Genomic DNA, 12,644 nt, shown 5'->3' on the forward strand with positions numbered 1-12,644 from the left:
AATTCAAAAGGCTGTGAATGAAATAATTATTTGTTTGAAAGGATACGCCAATTAGGAAGGGGAATGAATCAAAGTGAGAGACGCCGTGTATGCAGCATAAACACAGATAGAAATACTTTGGAAGTGTTTCAGTACTATATCACGTCATTCTATTGCAAACAGTTCTTTTCATACCTTGCACGTCCCTCCGTTCTGACACTGTCCGTGGCAGATGTCATTATCTGAAGAGACAACAAGCCGGGGATTACACAAGATGTCATTTAAAAGGACACTGCCGAGGGGTCTGCAATCTGATTTACTGGCCTGAGCCTGCCACTTTTCATTCCCTGTCCCCACCTACTCGAACATTGGACAGCAGTATTCTGATCTAGATGTGAAGGTGTAGGGCTAGCTGCAACTCCTCTGCTGCTGAATTCTCTGCAGTAAGGGAGGGGGTTGGTTTCACAGCGAGAGGAGCTGGGGTTTCCCAGTTTTCCTTGCTCTGCCGGTAACCCAGAAACAGGCTTTATTCAATCCCTTTCTGAGCTCTGAGGTACAGGAGGAAACTCCTGCAGCTTCCAGCAACTCACATCCCAAATCAGCATTTCCATATGTAGGGATACCCAGAATGTGTGACAGGGACACAGGGGGACTGGGAGAGGGACTGGGGCACTGCAAGATGGGCATGGGGACACTGGGGGAGAGAGAGAGTGAGGTACAGGGGCAGTGGGAGAGAGACACTGGGGGAGGGGCAGTGGGGCTCTGGGAGAGGGAGACTGGGAGAGGGCATTGGGAGAGGGGCAGTGGGAGAAAGGCACTGGGAGTGGTAGACTGGGAGAGGGCAGTGGGAGACAGACACTGGGAGAGGGACACTGGGAGAGGGAGACTAAGGCAGTAGAAGCTCTCACATCCAAGCCCAATCCCTTCCATTGATACCCACAACACTTTCCAGTACAATCAGAACTGATCAGAGAGAGACTTTCCAGTTGACGTCTTTCCCAGTACAGCCTCCCAACAGACTGGAGAATACCTCCATAACCCATAACCTTCACCATTTAGGAAGGTGTGGATAGGAGGGACATGGGAATAGCATCATTTCCACATACCCTTCAAGTTAACAAGCACTGTGATGAACATAGCCTTGGGTCAAGTTCTTGGAACCCCCACCAACAACACTGTCAGAGTAACATGAACTATGCGACTTCAAGTAAGGGTAAAGTACAAAGTGCCATCTTTCTCAGTGACAGCTAGATTAAGAGAATCAAAGGCCTTACTAATCTGTGGCACCCCCATGTGACTCTATTATTCAGTGACCCACCTGATGGCGGAGGATTGCAGTGGTGAACATCACCTTTGATCTAAGAAACACCTGCCTATTGTTACGAGCTAATAATATGGGGGTTGAACCAGCCCCTTTAGCTTGCTCTGGCTTTCAATAAGATCGTGAGAGATCTGTTTGCGTTTCTAAATCCACACTGCCATCTGCCTGCCTGATACCCCTGTACTTCCCCACTGCAAGACTTCAAAACCGTGCGCAGGTATTTTCATGGATATGAAAACATGAAGTGAATACTGACGGACATCACAGTTTTGTCCAGACCATCCCAGGAAGCAGTCACAGTAATATCCACCAATCAAGTTTCTGCAAGAATAAGCATTAACGCAAGGCTCCATCTCACATTCATTAGCATCTGTGGGAGGATGTGGAGAGGCAGGGAGAGACAAACAGAGAGACAAAGGGACAGTCAGCAACCACAGCTCAAAAAGCAAGCCAGCTGGAGAAAGACCCAAACATGTAAATCAGCAAGAAGCCACACCACCTCATGCACTGTTTAATTTAGGGGCAGAGATATCCCCAGACCTTGAACCTTTTTACTCAGGAAGTTGGAATGCTTTGACTGGGACGGTAACAGCAGTGGATCCAATAGCAATATTCAAAAGAGACTCGAACAAACCATTCTAGAAAAATACTTTCCTGAACAATGAGGGTTGGGATCCACTGGATAGTTTTAACCAAAGGGCTGGCATAGGCCCAATGGGCTGAAGGAGCTCAGGAGGAGGCCAGTCATCGTATGATTTCATATTTCAACACTGCTCCAATCAAATTGCCCAACCGTACAACAACTTTTCCTTTTGGTTTATACCAGATACACTGCCCTGCCTAACTCAGTGCTGGGAGCTCAGAGTTATTTATTTTTATTCATTTTTGTGGGATGTGGGTGTCCCTGGCTGCCCCAGTATTTATTACCCGTCCCTAGTTGCCCCTTGAGAAGGTGGGGGTGAGCTGCCTTCTTAAACCACTACAGTCCATGTGTTGTGGGTTGACCCACAATGCCCTGAGGAAGGGAATTCCAGGATTTTAGGATCTCTGCATTCCACACTAACTTCTCATCACCATGAGAGAGGGCAAAGTTTTCAGGGCATTAAGATCTCACACCTCTTCGCCTGATCCTTGTCTTTACAGTAGAACAACAGGACACAACTATTTCGCCTGGCACACCCCATTTAATTAGATCGGCAGGGAGGGGAAATGGTACTTTAATTCCATCAAGTCCACCTTAGTGTATGTCCCTTAATACCCTTAGCAGCAATAATAATAATACTGCTCCCGGTTTTGAAAGTTTCAAACACTCTCTGGCCCAGCTATTTCGAGGGGAGACTGTTCCAGGTTTCCTCAGCTGCCAAATGGCACAGTTTCAGCAACGTCCTCAACACTGAACCAGCAACCTTCAGCAATCTAACCACTCGGAGATGCTGAGGGAGGGGTGAGGTAGGTGTAAGGGCAGTCAGAGAACGGCTTCCTCATGTAAAATAACCCGGAAAAGTCTTCACAACAAAAATTACCAAGTGATGGGATTAGTCCCAGACGAGCTCATGTCGGAGCAAAGGTTTCTCCTGAAGAGATATCAGCCAGGTTCCCACCCACAGAAAACACTTCAAATTTATTACAGGGTCAGGTGCCTGCTCATGATATTAATACATTTTCCTGGCCACCACAGAAGATCATATATTTTGTTTCCCTATACAGCAATCACCACAATTTAAAAAAACAGGAAACAGAAGTTAGTAAGGCTTCAGGAAAGAAATTCAGCACCACCATCAAACAAGGCATCAGACTGAAGCAATGCCAATCCTGTTCAAGGCTAAGCGCCACGCCTCCAGGAACCCAACCCCACGTTCACCAAGAGCTAGCGTCGTCATGCAACAAGATCACGGGCTCTGCAAGCCATTTAACCTCTGAAGCCCGTTTTCCAAAATCATTAGCTGACCTATCTGTTAAAGCATATTATCTGGGGCCATGAACCCTTTGCAGAGAGACTATTTCCAAGCAGAAGTCGATATGAATTCCTTACCCAGCTGGCAAGTTTTCCCGATCCATTGCTCAGGGCAGATGCAATCAAATCCATTGACATGATTAATACAAGTCCCACCATGTGCACAAGGGCTGGACACACATTCATTTATATCTGCAGAGAGAGAGAGAGAGAGGTCCCAAAATAACAATGACAATTGCTACATAAAGATTATTGCAAAAGAGTTAGGTTTTACAAGCGGGTAAAATTTACATCAAACCTTTGAAAATGTCCGACTTCTACACTACTCCATCAGCAGCCCATCATCAGACTGAACAGAAATGAGGACTTTGGCAGAGTGGGCATTTATTGGAAATGACACATCCGCAGACCTGAATGTAAGAGCCAGCTGTGTATTACATGGAGTCACCCAAGAATGCCAGTAGACTGTGGAAATAGGGGTATGCAGGCATCTGTCTGCTGGGTCTGAATGGCGAAACTGATTATTGTTAAAGTGAGGTCTCCCCATGCCTGAACTCCATGATGTTCTTGAAGAGGAAGCAGCAAGTCTTCAATATCAGTGTCTCAGCCAACATCCCTCCTTCAGTCATCACCACCAGAAACAAATCTCATCCCCAGCTTTGGGATCCTGTGGTGTGAAAGTCAGCTCCCAGGGTGCCCTTAATTCTCAGCCCTCTGTATTGACAAGCGACCACCAGGGCTGACTATGGTGTAGGGAGAATGACACTGCACTAGTATTCCTTGGCTAATGTTTCCACAGAAGGCTACGCAGCCCAAGTCATTAATATATTCAGGACAGCAACAAATAATGTTTTAGATTTTAAAGCCATCGAGGGGGATGGAGAGAAAGCAGGAAGATGACATGAAGTTAAAGATTAGCAATGATCATATCGAATGGTGCTGCAGACTCAAAGGGCCGAATGGCCTACTCCGGCTTCTAGTTCGGATATTTCTAGAACTGTCGGCGTAGTGCTTTGCGACATTTAAGAGATCTGATAAAGAGCTGGAAAAGATATCTTTTCAAGAATACTCACAGGATGTGTGTCAGTGGTTTGGCAATGTTTACTACCTGTCCCTAATTGCCCTTATAGTGGTGGTGGTGAGTCACCTTATTGCACTGCAGGGTATCGGTGGAGTAGGTACACCCCCGCTGATGTTAGAGAGGGACTTGCGGGACTTTGATGCATTGACAGTGAGACACAGTGGTATACTTCCATGTTAGGATGACATGGTTTAGTGCAGGCAATGATGTATTTCTCTTTTCTCCTCTGAAGGTGATAGCTTTGTAATGCGCAGGTTCTTTAACAGTGGAAGGAGAAGCGCAAAAGCTGCTGGCTTTCCAATGTTATTTGCCCCATTTTATTTGGTTCTCTTTGAATATTGCATTAACAATGTCCAAAAGTCATTTGGGGGTAGGCTGTGAGATCCTTCTTCTCAAATGAAAACAGTAGGTACGCCCCGTGAACACGGTGCACCAAGCCATCACTGAAATCACCCCAAGCTCAATCACCATGTGATGCAGCACAATGCTTTGAAACTTTCCACTGAACAGGCCAAAACAGAGCTCCCTAAAATCCACAATTCCAAATGGATGCAACAGTAAGGATTTGACCACAACAAATTGATTCCCATTGTCAAACAAAATGGTCAATATAAATGTTCTGGTCTCTTTTCCTCTCTCCCTACTGCCCTGTGCTCTCTCCATCTGCCATTAATCTGAATCTGCATGCACTCATGGTACCGGGGAGTGAGCACAGCTCTGGAAGGCAGATGCACAGGTCACAAATACTGGCATTTGATTGAAGGAAGCACAGTGTACGGGAGCTGAACTGTGCACAGAAACTGTTCACCTCAGGCCACCTTAAAGATACAAAAACAGAAATAGCTGGAGAAACTCAGCAGGCTGGCAGCATCTGAGGATAGAAAGCTAAGCTAACGTTTCAGGTCCAGTGACCCTGCTTCAGAACTTCCCCAAAGATACCATGCTTAAATCGTAGTAACAGTCAGTGAGGCAAAACTCTCAAAGATCTGCTTAAACTTGTACAATAAAATAAAATGTACAATATCCTGACATCAATTTGCACCTGAACCTTTTACCCTGACCTCCATTCTAAACCTGGTCTCTATTTGCCTGGTTTGTGATGAACTGCCCTTCAAGTGAACATCAGCTAGCCACAAAACGACACGACCAGCTATCTCTAGTAGCCATACACTCAGACAACCACCAACATGAATTTGACTGGGAAAACACCACTATCATAGGACAAGCCAGACAGAGAACAGCCAGAGAATTCCTAGAAGCATGGCATTCATCCCCAAACTCCATCAACAGACACATTGACCTGGACACCATATACAAACCACTACAGCTGAAACTGACACCCGGAAACGGCAAGAACATCCATCAACAGACACATCGACCTGGACCCCACATACAAATCACTGCAACTGAAACTGACACCCGGAAGCGGCAAGAACAAACCAATATAAATACCGGAAGAAACATCAAAGCAGCGCTTCACACGAGGCTCCAACAGCACTGATGATGTTCCCTAGCCAGGGAACGAAACATTTGCAGCAAAAACTTCCAGCTCGGCGAGCAGAACCACAACTTCAAGTCTGTGTTCAGCCCAAGGAAGCGACACATAGAAAATGGACAAGTCTAAACTCAACCCCAGTCCCTCAGGGGTACTCCGAAACATCCAGTGCAGCTGCCAGCCTACAATTCCCAGTTGTTGCCCTGTAAACATCAACAAGAGTTGGCGACCCTTGCTAAGGTCCATTTTGTCTCCTCTCCTGGTGCTATCTGCTTCACATGCACTGGAGGTGGTGACCTGTTGGTCACGTTACATCAGGGGTTGCAGTCAGTTCTTGTCCAGATTCCCCAAGTGGAGTCATTGACACTCTCCAACAGGAATCAATCTCTCTCAGAATGACCTCCTCTGGGCTGTGGTCCTCAAAGTCCTTTCACAAACCAAAGTTTTAGCCAAGGATTCCGATGGGGAGGTTCTCTCCAGCAGGAACAAGTACAGACTGAAGATCTTTTTCACTTTCTATGAACAGTAAGTGGATGATAGATGGTGAACAGATGTAAATCTAACTGCAGTGAAACTGGGAAAATGTACATCGTTGGAAATGGGAGAATAATGCTTGGTCCAGTTGCACATTTTGAATGTTCTGACTTCCAAATAATTACCATAGAGTCAAAGAACTATACAGCATGGAAATAGACCCTTCTGTTCAACTCGTCCACGCTGACCAGATATCCTAAACTGACCTACTCCCATTTGCCAGCATTTTTATTCCTAGTCATGTACCCATCCAGATGCCTTTTAAATGTTGTAATTGTCCCAGTTTCCAACACTTCCTCTGGCAGCTTGTTCATACATGCACCACCCTTTATGTAAAACGTTGTCCGTCAGATCTCTTTTAAATCTTTCCCCTCTCACCTTAAACACATGCCCTCTAGTTTTGGATTCCCTTACCTTGTGAAAAAGCTCTTGACTATTCATTTTATCCATGTCCTTCATGATTTTATCCACCTCTATCAGGTCACCCCTCAGCCTCTGATGCTCCAGGGAAAACAGCCCCAGCCTGTTCAGCCTCTCCCTGTAGCTCAAACACTCCAAACCTGGCAATATACTTTTACATCTTTTCTGAATCCTTTCAGGTTTCCCAAACTCTTCCCTATAGCAGGGAGACCATCACTGAAAGCAGGATTCAAAAAGTGGCCTAACCAATGTCCTGTATAGCTGCAACAATGACATTCCACCTCCGATACTTAATGCACTGACAATAATGACAACCATACCAAACACCTTCTTCACCACCTTCCCTGCCTGTGAGTCCACTTTCACAAAGCAATGCACCTGCATCCCTAGGTCTCTTTGTTCAGCAACGCTCCCCAGGACCGTCATGTTAAGTGTATAAGTCCTGCCCTGGTTTGCTTTACCAAAATGTAACACCTTATATTTATCTAAATTAAACTCCATCTGCCACTTCTCAGCCCATTGACCCATCTGATCAAGGTCCCGTTGTGATAACCTTCTTCACTGTTCATGGACTCGAGTTATTTGTAGCTTTGAATGACCCCGCATGTTAATTGTTCAACTAGTGACACCCATGCCTTCAGAAGTCATAGTTCCAAACTCTGGAATTCCATCCTTAAACCTCTTCTTCACCTCTGTGTGTTCTTTTAAGATGCTTCTTAGAACCTTTAAGGTTTTTAGAGTCATAGAGAATTACAGCATGGAAACAGACCCATCGGTCCAACCCGTCCATGCTGACCAGATATCCCAACCCAATCTAGTCCCACCTGCCAGCACCTGGCCCATATCCCTCCAAATCCTTCCTATACATATACCTATCCAAATGCCTCTTAAATGTTGCAAATGTACCAGCCTCCACCACTTCCTCTGGCAGCTCATCCCATACACGTACCACCCTCTGAGTGAAAAGATTGCCCCGTAGGTCTCTTTTATATCTTTCCCCTCGCACCCTAAACCTATGCCCTCTAGCTCTGGACTCCCCGACCCCAGGGAAAAGACTTTGTCTATTTATCCTATCCATGCCCCTCATGATTTTACAAACCTCTATAAGGTCACTCCTCAGCCTCCGACGCTCCAGGGAAAACAGCCCCAGCCTGTTTAGCCTCTCCCTGTAGCTCAGATCCTCCAATCCTGGCAACATCCTTGTAAATCTTTTCTGAGCCCTTCCACGTTTCACAACATCTTTCCGATAGGAAGGAGACCAGAATTGCACACAATATTCCAACGTTTTTAAGACGTTGGTCCGAATGATCTGTTTCCATACTTGATGACACCTTTATGACTAAGCTTTTCGATCTAATATCTTATGCGAGTTGGTGTCGTATTTTGCTTCATGAAGCTCCTGTGCAACACTTTAACAAGTTTTCCAATTTCAATGTCATTCTTTAACACAAGTGGAGAGTGACCTACCGCGCTCACAGATTGTTCCATTCCAACCCGAAGCACAACGGCACTCAAACCCAGATGGGAGCTCGGAGCAGGTCCCTCCGTTCACACACGGGTTGGACACACAAGCATGCTCAGCTGGGAAAGAAATAAAAGAAAAGGTCAGACAGGCAGAGTCAGACTCAAAACATGGAGAAAGAATCCCCACAAACCTAGTCAAACGCAGGATTGACAGAGGTCAATTTAACTCATGGTGATTGATGCTGCCTTCTCAGGAAAGAATGCTTAGGATTTAAAATAAGGCAGCACGACCTTGATCAGATGGGAAAGTGGGCCAAGAAATGTAAGTTTAATATAGATGACTGTGAGGACTTGCGTTTTGGGAAGTCAAATCAAGGTAGGAGTTTCATGGTGAATGGTAGGGCCTTAAGGAGTGTAGTGGTACAGAGGGACCTTGGAGTTCAGGTTCACGGGTCTCTGAAAGTGGAGTCACAGGTAGACAGGCCAGGGAAGAAGGCAATTGGCACACTGACCTTCATCAGTCAGGGCACTGAGTATTCAAGTTGGGAAGTTATGTTGCAGTTATACAGGACATTGGTGAGGCCACACTTGGAGTATTGTGTTCAGTTTTGGTCACCTTGTTATAGGGAGGATGTTCTTAAACTGGAAAGAGTGTAGAAGAAATTTACAAGGATGTTGCCAGGGCTCAATGGTCTGAGTTACAGGGAGAGGTTGGACATGCTAGCACCCTTTTTTTAAAAGAGTGTAGGAGACTGAGGGAGGATCTTATAGAGATGAATAAGTTATGAGAGACATGGATAGGGTGAATGCACTCAGTGTTTTTCCCAAGGTTGGGGAATCGAGGACTAGAGGTCACCAGTTTAAGGTTAGAGGGGAAAGAACAAAAGGGAACCTGAGGGGCAACTTTTTTACACAGAGGGTGGTACCCATATGGAATGAGCTGCCAGCGGAAGTGGTTGAGGTTAACAACATTCAAAGGCATTTGGACAAATACATGGATAGGAAAGGACTAGAAGGGTATGGGTCATGTGCAGGGAAATGGGGTTAGTGTGGACGGACATTTTGGTCAGCATGGACCAGTTTGGGCCAAAGGGCCTGTCTCGGTGCTGGCAGACTCTGACTCTGTGACATCACACGATGTCACAATACTGAAAGCATGGGTCTAAAACCAAAGTTCAGAGATAGCAAGACATCGGAAATGGAGTCTGCATAATTAACATGGCAACGATATAGGTGGAGTTCTCTGGCTCAATGTGCCAACATTAGCTCAAAGAAAAGTTCCTCATCTTCATGGTTCTAGATTTCCCTTTGCAAATACTTAACCAATTCTCCTTCAAATGTCACAAGTACTATCCCAAGTGCCGTTCATGCTAAAGCATTTGACTAACACAATTTGAAAACATTTCTTCAAACTTTCATCCTTGGTCTTCCCAGCAAAAAGCCTCAACTCATGTGTATCTTCCCAATTGGTTCAATGGATAAATTGCCTATTCGTTCTCTCACCTTCCCCAGCCCTCCAACGATTCAAGGTCTCTGGAGTCGATGGGAAAGAGCAGTGACACTCAAGGACTGAATGGCACAAACCTTGCGACTATCATTCTATGTTTCTGAGCTCCTCCAATTCCATTCCCTTCAGCATCCCAAATGGAAGCTGCTCCACTCTGTGGTCTTCATTTGTTTTGGCTCTAAAACCCTGGGAATTCCATGCCTAAACTCCTCTTTTACATAGTTCCTCTGAGCCTCTCTCTGACCAAGCTTTGAATCATATCCCTCACAGCTGGCCACTGTTGGAATATTGCGTGCAATTCTGGTCTCCTTCCTATCGGAAAGACGTTGTGAAACGTGAAAGGGTTCAGAAAAGATTCACAAGGATGTTACCAGGTTGGAGGATTTGAGCTATAGAGAGAGGCTGAATAGGCTGGGGCTGTTTTCCCTGGAGTGTCGGAGGCTGAGGGGTGACCTTATGAGGGTCATGGATAGGATAAATAGACAAAGTCTTTTTCCTGGGACGGGGGAGTCCAGAACTAGAGGGCATGAGTTTAAGGTGAGAAGGGAAAGACATAAAAGAGACCTACGGGGCAACTTTTTCCACACAGAGGGTGGTACGGGTATGGAATGAGCTGCCAGAGGATGCGGTGGAGGCTGGTACAATTGCAACATTTAAGAGGCATTTGGATGGATATATGAATAGGAAGGGTTTGGAGGGATATGGGCCGGGTGCTGGCAGGTGGGACTAGATTGAGTTGGGATATCTGGTCGGCATGGACGGGTTGGACCAAAGGGTCTGTTTCCATGCTATACATCTCTATGACTCAGTCAAAAGTGGCATTGTAATACCCATGAGAGGGGATGTGGGCGTTTTACAATGTTTGGCTATAAAGTGCTTTGTTTTTCTTTGTTTGCCTATCACCGCATTTTCCAACCTCCCAACCTCACCTAACACAAAGGACAGGGGCAGCAGATACCCAGGAAGATCACCACTTGACAAGTTCCCCTGCAAGTCACTGACCGTCCTGACCTGGAATGAAATTTGCCGTTCTTTAACTGTCGCGGCGCCAAAATCCCGGAATTTCCTCCGTGATGGCAATATGGGTCTGCCTACAGCATATGGACTGCAGCGGTTCACCACCACGGCCCAGGGCCAATGAACATCCACGTCGTGTGAAAGGACACAGTGTAAAAATGTCACTGTTTTGTGGGGTGCACCCTCTGATTGGGGTGGAGGAACAGGATAGAAGAGAAACAAATTTAGGCAGACATCCTTTTCACACTGCCTTTACTGAATAAAGTGTACGGGGATGACAGGATCAGGCTTGCCTACAAAGTATTTCTTTCTTGTGCGCCACACTCCCCCAAAAAGGAGCTGTTGATTAATCTTCTAATATCATACTATCTGATCACACACAAAAGGACAGCTGCAGGGCACAGGAGCCAACAGAACTGCACCCCTTGGAAAACGACACTCCCGCTGTACGTGGGAGTAGAGGTGGCTCTGCAGCTATGGTACACTGCACACTTACCGTTATGACAGGTCTTGCCAGAATACCCTTCAGGACAAACACACTGGTATTCGTCAGGTTCTGTGTTCATACAAGTTCCTCCATTGATACACGGATGGTGTGTTCCACAGTAATTCAAGTCTTCAGGAATTAAAAACAAAATGGTTTTAAGTTAAAGGGTGGGACACAAAACCACATGCACATTTTGAAATATCAGATGCCCAACTAGAACTGTGAACAAATGACAGCCTGTCATTTAGCCAGAGGTGTCTGGGGTCATCAATCACTGACCAGCCACAAACAGAGATGTGACATAGCTTTGCTTTTAACCTGTTGTTTGACCAACTAAATCCCACTGCTAAAAGGCTGGGAGTTACTATTACAGCTTATAGACTGGCACATCACCTCACTAGGTCTTGCATAACCTGCAACTTATCAAGTACAAACAGATAACCACATATGTAGGTAGGAGGCATGGAGTTGGAGTTGAACATACAGAGAAAGATGCCATTTATGTAGAATAATGGGAAGTACCCGGCGCAGACTACCCAGGCAGTTAAACGTTGTCAAATCCAAACAGCTGGATAAAAATAGTACATGGTTGCTGTATAAGATATCTGGCCTGTCAGGGTAAACGCTAAAGGTTCGTACAGTCCATCTCACCGAGTCAGGGAGGACACAGTCAGCTTTAGTGAATGGCTGTAATCATTCTCTCTGTTAGTGTTGCCTTTACAGTCAATAACCATGCAACTTAGAAGACATGAGGCAAAAACTGAAAGTGCTGGAGAAACTCAGCAGGTCTGGCAACATCTGTGGAGAGAGAACAGAGATAATGTTTCAGGTCAAGTCACTCTTCTTCAGAACTGATCATGGCTAGGAAAGGTGGTATATATTACTGAAGACAGGGCAACTGGAGGTAGTAAAAGGACTAAAACAATAGGGTGAAGACAGAGTTCCAGAGGGAGAGAAAGATAGGGAGCTGATAGTGGGCTCCCTGGTTGATCATTAGCCACACCTTTGTCTCTCTATCTTTCTCTCCACCTGGAACTCTGTCTCCACCCATTCTTTTCATCCTTTTACCATCCTTGACCACCAGCACCACTCCGTCTTCAGCAACATGTACCACTTTTTCCTACTGATCAATTCTGCAGAAGGGTCAATGGTCCTGAAATGTTAACTCTGCTTTCACACCACAGATGCTATCTGACCCACAAAATTTCACCAGCAATTTCTGTTTTTGTTTTAAATTTCCAGTTCACACCATTCTTGGTTTTATTTTAGAAGATGCGAGTATGTCCAAAGAGCTATCAGGCTAACCTATCTGAATGTTGCATCGCTCTCTCCTTACTCTGCTGTACCTTAGAACATGGAACATAGACCAGTACAGCACAGAACAG

General features: G+C 45.6%; 1 protein-coding gene across 2 annotated transcripts in view; it reads right to left on the reverse strand.

Moving 5' to 3' along the window:
- jag2b (jagged canonical Notch ligand 2b) overlaps positions 1-12,644 on the reverse strand; it is a 232,857-nt gene that overhangs the window by 52,174 nt on the left and 168,039 nt on the right. Inside the window, exons 7-11 of one of the 2 annotated variants that reach the window (XM_060829494.1) lie at positions 11,269-11,388; positions 8,252-8,365; positions 3,333-3,446; positions 1,557-1,670; positions 175-221 (exon numbers count right to left, since the gene is read on the reverse strand). In XM_060829494.1, coding sequence (XP_060685477.1) covers positions 175-221; positions 1,557-1,670; positions 3,333-3,446; positions 8,252-8,365; positions 11,269-11,388 — 509 coding nt within the window. The remainder of the gene's footprint in view (positions 1-174; positions 222-1,556; positions 1,671-3,332; positions 3,447-8,251; positions 8,366-11,268; positions 11,389-12,644) is intronic. The other variant, XM_060829495.1, reaches the window with a different exon arrangement.

The sequence above is a fragment of the Hemiscyllium ocellatum genome, chromosome 8, assembly GCF_020745735.1.
Source record: "Hemiscyllium ocellatum isolate sHemOce1 chromosome 8, sHemOce1.pat.X.cur, whole genome shotgun sequence".
Taxonomy (NCBI): Eukaryota; Metazoa; Chordata; class Chondrichthyes; order Orectolobiformes; family Hemiscylliidae; genus Hemiscyllium; species Hemiscyllium ocellatum.